Consider the following 16,814-nt stretch of genomic DNA (forward strand, 5'->3'; position numbering starts at 1 on the left):
GGCACAGATTGCTAGAGGAGCGCTTATCTAATCTGAAGGTGGAGCAAATATTTACAGTTCATTGTCCGTCCTCTTTTACTGTGCACAACCATAAAACCGTCTGGTGTCTTATCCGCTGTAAGGGCTTTGCGCCGGTATCGCTAGCTCCCCTTTGTAGCTGCTGTGTAGTACAAGAAATTTCCCATTCATTCTAAGAAAACGTTTGCAAAGACTCAAATGCTTTCTAACATCAATAGTGTGTCAGAAGTGTCAAAAGCCATCGCTAAAATCGCGTTCAACCTTCACTGAAAGTGTGTTCAATAGATCGCCAATCCTTCAATGACCCAAATTGCAAATGAGAAACCAACCCATGGGACGACCTTTCAAGCACCATTTAAAATATTATGCGAAAAATCTCAGTGAGTTCAGATACGTGGTTTATGAGATAAAGGTGAGCTATTGTACTCCTTCATCATGATCGATGCGTCTATGGCCTTATCTAGGACCGCTTCTTTTTCGAGATTGTCAAGTAACCTTTTTGACACAATGAAAGGCGGGTTTTCAGCACGTGCTGTGTGCCCTCTGCTATGGTGAGCCTTATGGCCTAGCCAAACATTTCAAAGCGGAAACCTCCCCAGATGCTTTCAGTTATAACGAAAAGACAGCCCAAGTTCGTGCATACTTTATGCGTTCCAAGACTGTGCACTGTGGGGCACCGACTGAAAATTCGGTATTCCAATCTGGGGATCAGCTGTGTGAACATGTTAAACAAATGACGAGTTTTTACGCCCTGAATAAAAATAGGTCGGGAGGTTGCCTCCGTTGGGTCAATATAATACCTTCTTCGATACCTAACAAGGCGGATTGCAGGCAATCTACAATAATTGTCATTTTCTGGTTCACCTTTTGTCAAATGAAGCATGCAGGAGGCAGCAGTTTGAACCCAGCAGGAGCTCACTCCTGCTGGCTTCAAACGTTCTACGGTGTTCTTCCTCTTTCTCACCGTTCGGAGCGCACAACTTGTCCTCTTCCTTGAATTGGAGCCACGCCTAACGACCAAACGGGAAGGTACACTTCTATGGATACGGCGAGAGTTTAAATCGGTACCACGGGAGTTGCTGCAATACACAAATGACTTGTTCAATAATATACCTTCCTCCATGTGAATTTGAGCCCATGACTGGAATATGTACCATTCAATCTGTAGTACTGATGATCACCTCTTCCTTTAAAATGGCTTGAACATATCTTTTAATTGGTGCAACACATGTTTAATGTCATTAAACATGTCGAAGTTCAAGGTGTTTCCATTTACCCGTAAGCGTGACAAATCAATTTTTGGCTATCACATTATTAGCACTCAACTGGACAGTACTTCATCCTGTAAATACTTAGGCGTTACTCACAGAAGGTGTTTCATGGAGTAAACATATAGACACCATCTGCGCAAAGTCTTCCACGTCATTAGGTTTCTTGCGTAGAAATTTGCATCATGCTCCTTCTAATATACGTAAACTTGCTTACGTAACATACGTTCTTCCACAGCCTCAATTCGCGTCACCCATCTGGTCCCCGTATCAACGGTATTTTATTAACAAAATTGAAGCCATCCAGAACAGAGCTGCAAGGTTTACTTCACACATTTACAAGTACCCGTGAAGTGTAAAATAAATTAACTTTTCGCTTGAGTCGTTAAACCTTGACGCAACATAGCTATTTTATTCCTTTCTCGCAAATATGTTAACAATGCACCACACTCAATACTGCGTCTTCATGTTCCGACTAACGGTGGTGGTGGTGGTGATGTTTATTGACGGGTGGACCTAGCCTTGCGTGGTATGCCGGCAATTGCTCACCCGATCAGCACCTTTTACCGCTATGCGCGGGGATTCACCATGATTTCCTGATGCTTGCGACCCTTAAAAATTGCACGATCAAACTAAAGATGTCCCTCCTCGTCACCCAATGGCCTTCCGGGAAAATAAATAATTCAAAGAGGCATGCGAAGCGGCTTTCCTTCGCAGTTCTTTAAACAAAGCTAACCGCTCCTCCTCAGGCTCTCGGCTAACATAAACAATCAATATAGTTTTTCCCGCAAGTATGGTAAAACAGATCCTTTCCACTTATCTGCGCTTGCTTTGGCCATTAGGCTTTGGGACAACCTTCCTGATAACATTGCCGACCAATACAAGCGCGACGTATTCCGTTACCGTCTTCAATTTCACTTTTTCTGGTAATACAATTTGAACTGTTATTCACTGTTTTATGCATATTTTGTGTAATTGAAATTTTTAGCGTTTGAAGCGTCTGTTTGCGATTGCCTGTATTAGGTTGACTTGGCGGGATGTCGTCCTCTGTTAGCGCAAGATATAGCTCTTCTTAATCTTGTGCTTTACTTTCGTCTAGAAAAGTATTTGCGGCTGATTTCTTGTGTCATTTTTAACTGTCTTGTTGAGTGCCTTATAAAATTCTTGTTAATTGCGCACTCTTTCATTTGTACCCCTCCTTACGGAATACCGTGTTAGCACCTGTAAGGTATTTTAAACAAATGAATAAAATAATTATATATCAAGTACTCTCACTAACATGATCGAAGAAATAATCAAGAAAAAGAAAATTGTGCCTAATTTTTATCTTATAGTTGCATAGTGGCGGGTTCCACATCCTCAAGCTGAATGACGGGCTTTAAAAACATTCTAAAAGCATGTTTGAACAATAGTGCACTGACGATGAAGTACTAAATGAATAATATTAAATTTGGTTTCCTTTGTGCACCTCTTAAGAGAAGCGAACAGTACATTGTGTTTCGCGTAGTAGCGCAGAGCCAGCGATATTGGCAGGCACATCCTTTGTGTTTGGGGTGACAGCGGTGTGCTTGTTGAAAGCAATCTTTTTTTAATTCCCCTCTTAGCCGGATGGGTGTATGGACTTGTCATCCTTCCACTACCCGCAGCTTTTTTCAAACTAATCATCTCGATTAAGCCTAACTGTGAAGCCATTATATAAAGAGCGGAATATTAGAACGGAGATACTTCTATAGCTATGATTGTCTATGAGGACACGACTTCTCTGGTTGAAAGGTTCACATCATAGTGCGATTCGCTTGACGAGTTATTCTGACCGGTGTTCGGTACTTGCTTTTTTGTTCCGCTTCTTGTCTTTTCCTTCTTTTGCTGCAGGCAACAAGTCTTCCCTTAAGGGTATGTAATAAAACCAGCACAGAATACCCCTCCCCTATTTCTGTAACAAGTAAGTGGCTTCTTCATTGATGACAGGTAGCACCATTGCACCGTTGCTTGTTCGGCCGTTAACCAAACCTCACTCGGCCGTTAACTCGGCCACCGGTGTACAAAAAAGTCGTAAGGCGAAAGAGGTGGTGGGGTTCCGCACGACGACAGATACCAACAGCATAGAACCGCGGTAACCCGAAGAATCGAGACCAGCATCGGCGCATTGCTCATAAATATACCGTGTTTGTAACCAGCTAAGTCAGGTTAAAAATACTGCTTTATTTTTAAATTCGAGGCTGTGAGTTACTGGTCACAGCCTCTTGTGCTGATTGTTTCCATTGCATAGTTTTATATATTTTGACAAAAAGAGCACTTTGACGAACGTTCGCTCCGTTTTGTGAAAAAATGAATGTAATTTGACTCATTCTATTACGGGTAAAGGTGCTTAATTTCATTTCAGTTTCATTTTTCCTGATCCCTATAACACTATTATTACATTCCGGGGCCCCGAAATGCGGTATGATGCCGGAGTCATTCAAATTCCGGTCTAGTAACTCCGCAACACTGGTACTTGAACGCAAGCCGGACACTGGGTGTCAAAGACTCTGCAGTAGAAAAGACGAACACAAGCCCACAGGCATGCAAGAACACCGATCAGAGTGAACGTGCACGCGAAACAACATAAATCAAAACAAAAGAAGTTGGATGGAGCGGCATAGCTTTAGCCGTAGCCGTTGCCGCTGTCCCGTTGCGAAATGTGCATGTGCAAGATGTGCAAAAGCGCATGTGAAGTATTTCTCCAATACGTCACAGCTCGACTTACTCTCGATTACTTAGTCAGCCAACCTGACTGGTGGCTTGAATACGGTTTTGTTTAGTCAGTACCTAGTAAGCACTAACTCGCATACGCTGTGATTACTTAGTCAAGGCTACTAAGTTTAGTCAGTGGCTAGGAGCGCGAGTTGCTCTCTGCCCGGGAATACGGGCCCTAACTGCTCATTTCTGTGCATTACAAATCGTTGTTTCAACCGGCCTCTGAACAAACTTGCGATCAACACGTCCTACCCTGAGTAAAATAGATATCAGGGTAAATACAATACAAAAAGGGGTTTAACTGGTTAACAAACGAAACTTTTCAAATTGCAATAGGGTAACACGATTTTCTCAAGCTTAGAAAAAATTGAATACTTCAGTTTCAAACGCCAAAGCAACACTTGGGGTACGAGGAGCAGAGTTGTAGAGGGTGCGAGTTAATTTTTACCTCTCAGGTATCTTTAGCGTTCACAAAAATATCGACAGACGAGCATTGTCATTTTTCGCCTCCATCTGAAAAGCGGCCCACGCGGTCATGAATCGATCGCGCGTTGTCTGGCTCAGAAGCCCATCGGTTTAACCACTGAGACACAGCGGCGGGTTCCACTAGTGTTCGGCTATCATTACCTAATGCCTAATAAAATACAAAGAGGAAGCGAGGCGCGAACACCGCTGCGCATGCAACTCAAGAATGGAGGCGAGCACTCCAATCTCAAATATCGCGCCGGTGAAGCGGCGGCGAAACGTCGAGTTGAAGATGATCCGGAATAACGAGTTCACGTACGTTGTGTATACTTTAATGACCGAGCGTTCATTCGTCTTTGAGGGTAAGGGGGGGGGGGGGAGGGCGGTGGAGTTTGTGGGGAGAGCTAACGATGACATCCCACAGAAAGCTTTAGCGAGTCTCGGTATAACCCCACAGAAAACTTGATCGAGACTCCAATCACAACCACGCATAAAAATAGCCAAAACTGGAATAAGCGACGGGTGGGGCAAGCAGCTTCGCTGTTTATCCAAATCTCGCCCCACTAGTTCTGAGCTGCCGCAACTTTTTTTGTTATTATTACGCATTCAGCTATTAGGGTAACGTGAGCTGTTTTACTCGCCGTGGTGGTTCAGTGGCTAAGGCGTTGTGCTGCTGATCACGAGGACGCCCGTTCGATTCCTAGCCCTGGTGGCCGCATTTCTGATGGAGGCGAAAAGCAAAAACGCCCGTGTGTTCGAGATTTCTGAGCACGTTAAGGATCCCCAGGTAATAGAAATTAATCCGGAGTCCAACACTACGGCGCGCCTCATCGCCTGCGTTGCGTGGGCGCGCTAAACCCGACAATCAATCAACTTGAGCGGTTTTTCGCATGTGATCCCACTTATGCAAAAATACCTTTTATCGAGAGCATTTAGAGGCGTTGTAAATAAAAAAATAAGAAAATAAACGTCGCGAGTTTGATGTGCATTAACTTCACGTTCCACATTATTTTTTGTGTGCATATATATGTGTGTTTGCTCATATTCTGTATGCATGTTTTTTGCCACTTTTCTCTGGAATTCCCACCAATCAATGAATGTAGCCGTCAAAAATAAAGATGTTTATTACATTTAAAAAGGGCTAAGAATGCCTCGATGTACTTGCCTGGTGTAGCAGCTCATACGGTTGGTTTAGATATTTCGTCAATAAAAGCTGCCGCTCTTGTCACGTCGTATCTCGCGTGGTCACCAGTACGCCGTGATTTTATTTTGCTGTGTTTTGATTGTATCGACATTGGAGTGGGTCGTTCTGATTTCTGCAAGTACCAATGCGTTCATTTTGTTATGAGCGGCAATGATAGCATTCGATATCTGCCGTACAAATATTTTCGGTCATGAAATATACATTGATTTGCGCTAAAATTTAGATTTCTCATGAGTGTGGTCTCGCGTTTTCTTATATAAGTATTCAGTTATTATAAGAACATGTCTTGATATGTCACTTTCAGCGCGGTAAGCTTCACTGCATTCTTTTACGAATTCAACAAATCCTCGCAAATTCATGGCAGGACATGGTTCATAACATCGTAATAATTATCTATGCTATTTCGGTCAGATTCCACAAAATAAAAGACACACTTAAAATTTTGAGATTGGGGGCAAACATGAAAGAAATGATACAGTTCTGAAGAAAAGCCATGAAAGCTGCTGCCATCTGTCAAAGTACTGGCTAGAGTGTGCAAATAAACCTATCGCGAAGAGCGCTATCCAATGCATAAATTTGCCAAGTTAATTCGTTACAGAGAGCACTCCAAGCAGTTTAATTCAATGGTATTTCAAGCTGACTGGACTACAGTGTCCCGTCTAAACACAACGCGAATTGCGAAAATAAAGCAGCGGAAGCAATGTCGCCGAGCTGGTTCATGACCGCGTACGGAAAGAAGGAAAAAGCAAAATGCCGGAGGCCGGGTACCAATTTCAAATTGCGCATGCCATTTCACAAGCGTTATGGTAAATGACCGTCGATGAAAACATATCAGCGCGAACAGCGAGTATTTTACCTTTTCCAATATGACGATATGAAATCTCTTTTTCGCAAACTGCACGGAACAGTAGCGATTTGAACTCAGCTATTCTATGAGGCGAATGAAGAGTCAGAAGTTAGACATAAATACTATCCTTGTCAACCGGAACAAACTCATACGTACAAAGCGGGAGCCAGGGAACTAAACGAAGGGGCGCAGTTGGTGAGTCGTAATAACAAACAGTATGTCCGGTGCTTGTGATGGCGAGCGACTGTGTTCGCTGCACGCTGCGAAACGTATGCACATTGGCGTTTATGAATCAATGCAACATTCATTCAACAGAAGGCAAAATAGACATTTTGTTAAATTTGGAATATAATACCAGCGCTCAAATTTTCAGGTTTGTAAGCGAGGGACAGCGGAAAATCACATACCTCAATGCAAGCACCGCAACTGCCGTTCAAAGAATTTTGGCCTCACGTCCGGGTGAAAACGAAGTGTCATAACAGAGCGCGCAATAACAAGTGATGACAAATACTGATACGTTTAATACTCCAAGGACTCGGAAATTGGCTACTGCTGCAACAAGCAATTTGCCCGTCTAAACCGTTTCGCCTTTCCGATACGAGTATCAGTGAAAATCTGCGACTGCTTTAAAACGAGTAGGGGCGCTCCCAATCTACGCTTCAGAACAGCCTAAATATGGACATCACTAGCAAGCAGGCCAATTATGTACACCAAGAACTACACCACGGTGTTTCCTAATGCTTCCATTACCGCACTCAGCTTTAGTGAAGGGAATTCACTTAGTTGCGACGACGTTACCGACACCCATTCCAAAACAAAACGCTACGAGCGAGAAATAGCATTCTGCAAAGCAGCAACTCCGTGTTTCGTGACACAAAGAGTATCAGGGCGCTATGGCGTCAGACGCCCATCACAATCGTATTTTAAATCAACAGCTCACCGGAGAGTTGACTCCACGGTGCCCCATAAACAAAGGCCACTAACGAAATATACCCGCCGCGGTGGCTCAGTGGCTAAGGCGTTCTGCTGCGGAGCCCAAGGACGCGGGTTCGTTTCCCGGCCGCGGCGGCCGCTTTTCTGATGGATGCGAAGGGCAAACACGCCCGTGTGTTTGAGGCTTCGGCGCACCTTAAATATTCCCAGGTGGTCCAAAAAACCCCGGAGCCCTCGACTACGGCGCGCCTCATCGCCTGTGTGGCGTTGGTCCGTTAAACCTCCTGATCAATCATTAACGAAATTATCCTTCGGCTAACGGCAATAGTATCCATTAACGAGTGGCGGTGCGTACGAGTGGAAAGCGTCAGAATCAATTGCCACACCGAGCGCCTGCTGTGAAAAATGCCAACAGAAAGTGGTGCTCACCGCACATCTCGCAAGAATCACGAGTGGACTCGGACTAGCCACTAGTTACTGGTGTCCGGGGTTCCGCACTCGCGAGTGGTGAGCGGGGTTCGTAGCAAGTGGAACTCGCTGGCGCGAGTGGTGAGCGGCGCTCGGCGAGAGTGAAACTTGCCCTCGTGAGTGGTGAGTGGGGTTGTGTGAGTGCATTTACGAGTGAGCCTACCGACCTATGGTTTTCGAGAACGCAGCTGAACTACCGATTATTTTTTTTCACAGCACTTTTAAGGCAGTTATCACTTTCAAAACTACGAGTCATCAAATGGTTGGACTCGGCTGTCCGCAAGAATAATCCCTATCTGTTCGTTGTATTCTTCAGTGAAAAACTTAGTGAGATGTTACATTCCCTCCCTACTGTTTAAACAACTTCCAAAAAGGTTTTTAAATGACGCAAACTAGCCATTTCAATCTTTTAACTGCAATAGAGTTTCTAGCTATGCATTCCGATTTTTTATATTTATAAATATTTCTATGTCGGGTTTTACCGCGCAGCTGCCAATGTTTTACTTTACCGCTCCGGCATGAGCATAAATCTTCCTATTAAAGTTGGATTTTCGACATCCCTGCAAATAATATGTAGGCAAAATAAATAGCTCAATTTTGTTAAGGCAAATGCGAAACGCGAGCACGCACTTTAAAAATCCCCAAATAAACGCGAACCTCTAATTCCGAGTATATACACTATTATAGTCATTTGGCAACGGCAGTTACCAACGGCAACTTGGGCAATCATTTTTGTGTTTCCGGGCACCTTATGACAATTTATTTCACCGCCAAGCCGTAAACAGTTTCTTGTAATCTGTATCCAGAAACACAGATACAGGTGTTGATGGATAACAAATATCCCGTAAAACAGCTCCAACTATGGGTGGAAGCATGCTTCTTCCCTTCAAATGCGTATGCCTTGGCAATGCCCCTCGATCACGCGCATGCAAGGTGCGCTTGATCAAGCAGCCGTGGCGATGGTTATGACCTTGGTTTTAGTGAATAACTTTCTTCTGACAATGTATACAATAGCCTTAGCATTCCTGCTGTTGAGACCGCAATTAGGGCTTGAAGTCAAGAGTGGGACGGAAGCCCGTCAGCTCGGAGGCATTTTGATGAAGAAAGACAAGGACGCCGACCACAAGTTAGTTGAGTTTAATTAGGGCTTCCTTGAGAATTGAACGAATGCGGCCGCCGCTTTTCACTGCGTGGCGGACTCGCTGGGACGCAATATTCGCGTTCCACATTTTTGCGTCTGCCGGCTCCAAGCAGCGGTAATTGGTCTAAGCATTCTACACTTATTTCCGTGCAGCGGGAGATCTGCAATACTCCAGTTTTGTAGTTACAGGATGCGGCCTCGGTCGCAATTTAATGGAATGTGGTGGTACTTTCATGATGACTTCAAAATGTTTATTTGTTGGGTGGCGAGTAGGTGGCGTCAAGATGTTCCTAAAAATTCTACAACTCGCTTTGTTTGTTAACATTCACATATAGAAATAAACGGCCAAAAAGACCGCGCTGGGAACATAGATGGCTAACATACGTATCGCTTCGTTTTGTGCTTTTATTTCAACAAGACGTAGAAAAATATGTTTACATAGACGTAGAATACCTAGCGTCGCGTATGTAAACGATGCTTGATACTTTGTGATCACGGCCAAAAAATCTTTAAATGCGTTTTTTTTTTGTACTGCTTCCGGCACAAAAATGATCATGAAGATGAAAAACCGGAGCACTTTTTTTGTAAAGGAGCTTCTTTCAATTTAGAGGTATGTGATTTCATTAGATTGGCTTTGAAACTTCACCAATATCTTATTTCGCCATATTACGTTACTCAGATTACATGGGGGAAAAGCCTAAAAATAAAACAAAACGGCCTGTTCCTGCATCTTACGTTCTGCAACTACCACAACTGAAACGCCGGGCCCATCCACTTGCCATATAAGAATCAGGCATGCTGCCGCATCTTTAAGTGAGGAAAAATCGGGACCACTGCCACGGCACAAATGCTGCGGTTGTGTTTTTTTCCGACATGCTTTGAAGCACACGTACCTTGGTCACGACCCGCCCTTAAAGGGAGCACTGAATAACACCTGTAGATCCAAGCACATCTGGCAATATTTCCGGCGCTATTTGACCTCAGCCGTATCGCGAACAACAAAATGCAGGAGTCACTGAATGTATTTTTGCAAACGAAAGGAGTTCAAGGGCAACCTTACCGCGCGCTGCGAAAATGTGCGGCAACCGGAGGCCAAATGCTTTGCATTCGTTCTCAACCGCCAGAAAACGACGCTCCCCATCATGTCTGGTCTAGATTTTACGCCCGTCGTGAACGCAGTTGTAGAAAGCCACGCCAATGATCTATGGGAGATCAGTCGATTCCTGTGTGAAAATCCTGAATTGGCCCTGGAAGAGACGAAAGCTCACGACAAGCTTTGCGAATTCTTGGTACGCCGAGGTTTCACAGTCCAGAGGCAACATTTGCTGACAACTGCTTTCCGGGCAGAGTTCAGGGCACCTGGAGGAAGCGATGGTAAGCACACGTGAAATTTCCCATGTACATTTTGTTTTATGTCATTTGTTCCTTGTATTAAATCTACGGGTCCACTTTTTCTTACCAGTGGCCTAGCCCTAACTTTTTCTCAGAAAACAAGTCAGACAGGATTAGAACGTATACCTACATATAAAAAGGATTTATTCCGAAATCAAAGCCGCTTGCGCAAAACCGAAACAATTAAACTGACCCCTAAATAAAGCCAATTCTTACGAGCTGTGAGAACGAATCCATTACGAGCTAACAAAGAGACAGCAAAACTCGCGATTTTCGTCTGCTTTCTCTATACACGTACGAAGAACAAGTAGCGCGCAAGGCGTAAGAGACAGATCGAAGCCATTGAAAAGCTAGACCGGGTTGCTAAATTCAGCGTCTCGAAACGCAAGGAGACTATGCGTTTTGATAACAAAATGTTGAGGCAAAGCTTGTCACGGGTTTAGCCTGATATAAACAGCGAAGCTTTTTTACAAGGCTTAATTTCGTCTTTGTTGGATCAAATACCCCGAAAAGGCCGAGCACTCAGGAGTGCGGGCCTCGCGGAGGCCGTGGAACGTCCCCCGCACGCGCAGTGGCATTAGAAAAAAATGGCAAAAGCCATGGAGCGAGAAAATGGTGAGCACACGTGATTAGTGCCTCGCGGTACCCGCTGAGACTCAGGCTTTCGCAGTTGCTCTAGCAAAAAAAAAAAAAAGAAAGAACACTCCAGCGCTGGGCATCCTCAATGTACCAGTCCTGGCGGGTCCGCGGGCTGTCCGAGTACTGCGGTCGGACAGGAAGTCCCATAGAAATACATAACAAAATCGAGCACCGGATCGCGTGTCGGGAAGTTCTCGGACAATCCGGGACTGATAATCGAGGAGGCCCGCTGTTGTCAACAGCTGCCACGCATGTTAAAAAGTGTCAGCGCTAACGCTAAGGATGAAAAGACACCTTGCTTGGGAGAGGTCACTGCGGCCGTCGCATTCTATTCAAGCCAATGTGGATAATTTGAGACTTGGCTACCTGCGTGCCAATCCTCCACGAGACAACTTCGAGATCCCGCAACGGGATCACGAGTTGATGGCGAAGAGGTGGGGGAAGTCTACAATGCTGAGGATGACTTTGCATCCACCACTCGTCGCGAAGAAGACGACGACCTCTTCGGTGCACATGACGACGATTCTAGCCCCGCAACGATGCAAATAAGCAATGATACTAAAACCTAATTAATTGCCCGGCAATGCTCAATCTACAACAGCTAGCAATTCAAGTCGTGCGCGTGAGTGCAAGCGTGCATGAATTTTTTCTGCGAAGCATATCCTCTAACCAGCCAAGCACATTTAAGTGTCCGCGTCACCAGAAAACTCCCAGGGTACTACCGCCTACACAAACAGACATCCCACGCTACTACTGGCTACTGTCTAGACAAATAAACTGCTGGCACCCCCGGGTATCCAACCCGCACTCGTGTAGAGAAGAGGAGCGACTGCCCTAGGTAAATGTAACTGGTAGCGAAGCTTCAATAGAAGCCCATACGTTTAGAAAATGGCGGCTCTCAAGCTGCACATGGGGCTTAGCGCCATCTGTGTGAGGAGGGAACACTTCTGGCGGAACAAAAAATAAACCGGACGTGACGCAAGATCCGGTCAAAAAGTGAAGTCACTTTGGTGGCATTAGCGCAAAACTTTGACTTCAAAATAGCTTTAGCAGGCCTGTAATCGCTGAGGGCTCATGTCATTGGCATCTGACGCAAGTTGGCGAGCCCTTGGCGCGTGTGCTTCAAGTCAACGCTAGCTTAACTAGAACAGACTCGTGACTAGAGAAACGTACTTAAGCATACTGCCGTATGATTCGCCTCGGTTTTGATAAAAAACGGCTTGCATTTTCTCTGAAACTTTATTGTGTATTCATTACTTCCGCTGCTGTATAAAAGCAATCGGTTTTTTTAGCTTGATTGCAGCGGGTGGCAAACCGGTAACCTGGCACGTACCCCCCTCCCTTCCTCCCAGAATTTTTTTTTTGCTATGGGATACAGAACACAAAATGGCACTCCACCCCTCTGCACGCCCCACCCCCCCCCCCCCTCCTGCCCCCCCTTCATATCAAAAACGTGCCCCCACCTCACAGCGATACAAATTTCTACCAACGCCACTGCTGAGTTGTTTAACGGCGTCGCACATTCGGAGGTTCCATGCGCGCCTTAAGAATAGGTCGAAGTTATATCATGCTTGCTCGGTTTGTGTGCATCAGTTCTAAGAGAAGAAATTACGCATGTCATGCTATAATCAAGACATTTGAATTTTATTCCAGGATAAACATAAAACACCTTTACCACACTGTACAAAATCAGCACGTTTACAAATAAGTTCAAAATGTTCCTGGCCAATACATGCATTATGATTTTCTTTACACGCCGAAAAATGACTTTACCTGTAACACATAGCATTATGAGCAATGAAAGCCTCAACAGCAGAACTACTTCCAAACAAGGGAAAAAAACTAGGCACTGCATCTTGACGCAGAAAACCGGGCCGCAGTAATGGCGATTCACGAATGTGCAGCGAGCACACCGCAGCTGTCCCAGCGTCTTATCAATTAGACATGGGTTTCTACAGAACTTCACAAAAGATTCATGCCTGCAATTTCCTGGTTGCATTGTTTAGGCAAGTGTCGCAACAGATAAGTAAAAAGAGTAAAAATGAATCAATTCGAAAGAAAGCGACGGCAGTAAGTAAAAACACATAGCGGGAAAGATCTCAGCACGGAGAAGCACAACACAATACAGCGTTGGAAATATCACTTGCGCATACAAGCGCGGGAAGCAGCGATCACTACAAGCGTTGTAATGCAAAAGAGAAGGCACTGAGATAGACAACTAAAGCGAATCATTTGAATTCGAGTGGCGCACAATATTAGCGCTATTTGAATACGCTGAGAAGTCCTAGAGTAATTGACACCACTTGCTCCGAGCCAACCTGAGGTGAAATCAAGAGATAACTGTGATATAACAAAACTTTAGACCCATTTTTTTTCGAAGCACCGCCGCGCCCCCTTACACAACCCTCGTGCACGTATTAACAGTGCTATAGTTTCGCGTTACCTATGGGAATGAGAGGAAATTGGTGTAGTGAAACGCCAGGCGTTCGGGAGTTGCTGTTGCAATATTGTACAGCACATCGTTTCCGCAGGTACCGAGGAAAGCGCTCCGCTCCAACCGTTGGCAGCATCGTCCCGTGAGACACCGTGCCCGCCGGGCACGGTATTAAACGTGTCCACCCATGATACAACGCACCTCGCAACTCCACGCACAGCAAGAATTAATTGCGCACCAAATTAACAAGAAAAAACGAATGCAAATTCGCACCACCTAAACATGTGAGGGGCGTTTCCTAGCAGAAGAAATGCAGAAGAACTTTAGGCGCGCCTTTCCGAACACTATACAAGGACTGCATCACAGAGCAATGACATGTGCTATTTTTCAAAGGCGCCACAAAAAACGTTTTTGAGAATGAAAAACATTTTCATAAATTATTCGCACACTGTGCCTAAATAAATGTGACCCAGAAATAAATATCGTTCGTAAAATATGAATATTGTTTTATTGTTCAATAAAACTTAGTTTTTGTTATTAGCGTTTGTTCCCTCCTCCCCTAGTCGCGCTTCAATCGCCACTCCCATAACCCCCCCTGTTGATGTCGCTGGCAGTAGGCTCTGAACCCCTTTTCGCTCGAAGCTTCACTGCCATTTATATTTACCTTTCACCAGAGTTACTCAATATAGACAGTTGCGAAACTCCGCTTCAGAATCCGTGCGGCGCTAGCCCCCCCACTCCGTGGAAGCTGAGGGGGAAGTCGACGCGCGCGGCACCTAGGAAATAAAAACGGAACTTCGCTAAAATATTATTATTCAAAATTCTTCTGTAAAATAAAGATTGCTTTTTAAATTAAAACACAATAATGACGTAAAATTTACTTGTGTTTTTGCGGCCTTCCTTTTATGACTTACGGCAGCAGCCTCAAGCACTTGAGCACTGCTTCAACGTCCTGTCGACATACGACAGGATAGTTAACTTGCCCCGTGCTTGCCCCGGCGCAGGGGGGCATCCGAAGACCGGCTTTCGATACATGGGGCCTATGGGGAGTTTCACAACTGTCTATATCCAAGAACTCTGCCTTGCACTGCCTCTCGTCCTGCCGATTAAGCTATGCCCAGACGTGTAGAAGGAGGATTGGACGGTTGCATGGATTGAGCGTCTAGTTAGGGGAATGGCTCTCTCTGGCTATAGTGCCTGGAATATACTGACTAGTGTTGCCGACTGCGGACTCCCGGACCGCGAGCGATGAAAGCCGGCGGCCGCCGCAAGGGGCGCTGCCGGGCGGGAGGGTGGGAGCCGAGCTGCCTTCGCAACCTCGGCAGGAGCACTGCTGCATTTTTGCTTTCGTTTAGCAGACCCCATCTGTTATGGAGAGAGCTGATGACAGATTTCGGGGTCTATTTTGAGTCTTAGACTCAGAGCGGCATAATTAGGGAACGTTCCTTGCGCTAAAAGCGTGTATGAAGTTCAGGAAAACTATCGGGTTTCGCACATCCCATGCTTTCGAAGTTGTCTTCTAGCCCTGTTTTAACAGTATAGGCGTTCTTAGTAGTGCTCTTCAGCTATCTTTATTTTCTGACACAGTAGGTGAACTGAGTCAGTTAATTTCATCGACTCTTAAGAAGCATATTTTGTTCCCAAGCATTGGTGCTTGAAAAAAGCACAGACTTACTCCCCAGCGGTCTTCGTAAATAGAAAGCACTTCTCGTGAAAATCATGGTTCTGTAAGAAGGGTGCGTTCCTGAAGCATCCTTTCCAGCATTCAGCAAAAAGATTTGTCAAAAAAAACATCGTTCTATTACTCAGCGGTCTCTTTCAAAGAAACACACACAGCGCGCAAAACAACGGGACGAAAGACGGAGGGATGTACAGCGCGTAATTAGCATGTGGTCGATTTGAACCGTCATTTTGAAATTGCGAGCTTGTTTTACAGTTACACAAAGCGGTTTTAGCGAGAGCCTTGGGAAACAACATCCTGAACACAGCTGGTGATTTGGCACAGCACGCATTCTTTGGCGCGACGTCAGAACCGGTGCAATATCAGCCCGAAACTGCTGGGAGGGGCTGACGGAATGGCTTGCATTGCAGAACACTAAACGGTGCATCTCGGCGAAGAAAAAATAAGTGCACTTTAATCGCGCACGCACAAGGACACCTTTCCGCGTTCCGAAGCGAAAAAACTGCATTGTCTGCTGAGGCAGCACCCTCCCGCCAAGCGGCGCCATCTGGCGGCATGGGTGGGCTTTCATTGAAGACGGCGCCATGCTCTCCCACAGCGAAGCGCTCTGCTTGACACACTAGCCAGTATATTCTAGCCAGTATGTTCTAGGCAGTCTACTTTAGCGGCGATGCATGAAACAAGACGAAGAAGCAGTGCGAGGGATTACGCCACAGACGCGGTGTCGCTCTCCTTCTCATCCTTGGAAAAACGGCATAAGTGGCCGCCAGAAACAGCGCGTTGCAAACTGCGCAGTGAGGCGCAGGCACGTGAGAACTGAAAACAAGCAAAAAAAGACAGAGCTCCCGCTAGCGCTGTTCAGATATGGGGGCGCGCGAGCACTGCGAAGGCGGGAAATTTTAATAGCACTGGATAAACATTCTTGCAATTCATCAAACGCGAAGTGAGACAGGGAGGCGAAGACCATGATGGGTGGTAGCAGTGAGCGGATGCCACCTGTGTGAATTCAGGTAATCCCACGTGGGTAATCGTTGTGGGTGTCGTTTAGAGCTTCTCAGTCCAACCACGTTCGGAGAGTGGATTGGAGCGAAATGTTTTTTTGCTTTCCTATTCACAACGCTAGAAAAGTTCTATAATTTGTGTTTACGCGTTTTCAGAACTCTTAGCGCTGGTGGAGTGAATCTACGGCTAATGCTGTGCGTACAGCGCCCAACAGCCGTCGCAGATGAAAAATATTTAAATACATTTTCTTTGTTTTGCAAAATTCATCTGTTTTAACGCTAATAAACGCTAATAACGTTAACGCTAATTAACGCCTTGCTTTCCTTGGCATTGTTGATGGCCAACCCTTATTTCGGTCTTAATTCGACCATCCCCTCATTTCCCATTCTGATTCGCAACATGCATAGTGAGGGTCTCGGTGTTGGCAGTCTTGGTGCCATAGGTAGCTTAAGGGTTCAACGCTGGTCGACCACTCTCGACATGTCGTAGACGCTCGAGTCACGGCCCGGTGGTTTAAAAGGAGGTCCCCTTCACCCCGAGTAGTTCGAGTGGCACTGGCTACCACCGCCAAGCGCCGGGAACACAT

The 16,814-nt window shown here is 45.5% G+C and overlaps 1 protein-coding gene across 1 annotated transcript in view; it reads left to right on the forward strand.

Moving 5' to 3' along the window:
• The first annotated feature begins 10,213 nt into the window (after window positions 1-10,213).
• Window positions 10,214-16,814, forward strand: part of LOC144180550 (xaa-Arg dipeptidase-like) — a 29,038-nt gene continuing 22,437 nt past the window's right edge. The window contains exon 1 of the mRNA XM_077708879.1: window positions 10,214-10,454. Coding sequence (XP_077565005.1) covers window positions 10,223-10,454 — 232 coding nt within the window. The 5' untranslated portion in view covers window positions 10,214-10,222. The remainder of the gene's footprint in view (window positions 10,455-16,814) is intronic.

Source organism: Haemaphysalis longicornis, unplaced genomic scaffold (genome assembly GCF_048455015.1).
Source record: "Haemaphysalis longicornis isolate Haplotype H1 unplaced genomic scaffold, Haemaphysalis longicornis Haplotype H1 scaffold_4, whole genome shotgun sequence".
NCBI classification, from domain to species: Eukaryota; Metazoa; Arthropoda; class Arachnida; order Ixodida; family Ixodidae; genus Haemaphysalis; species Haemaphysalis longicornis.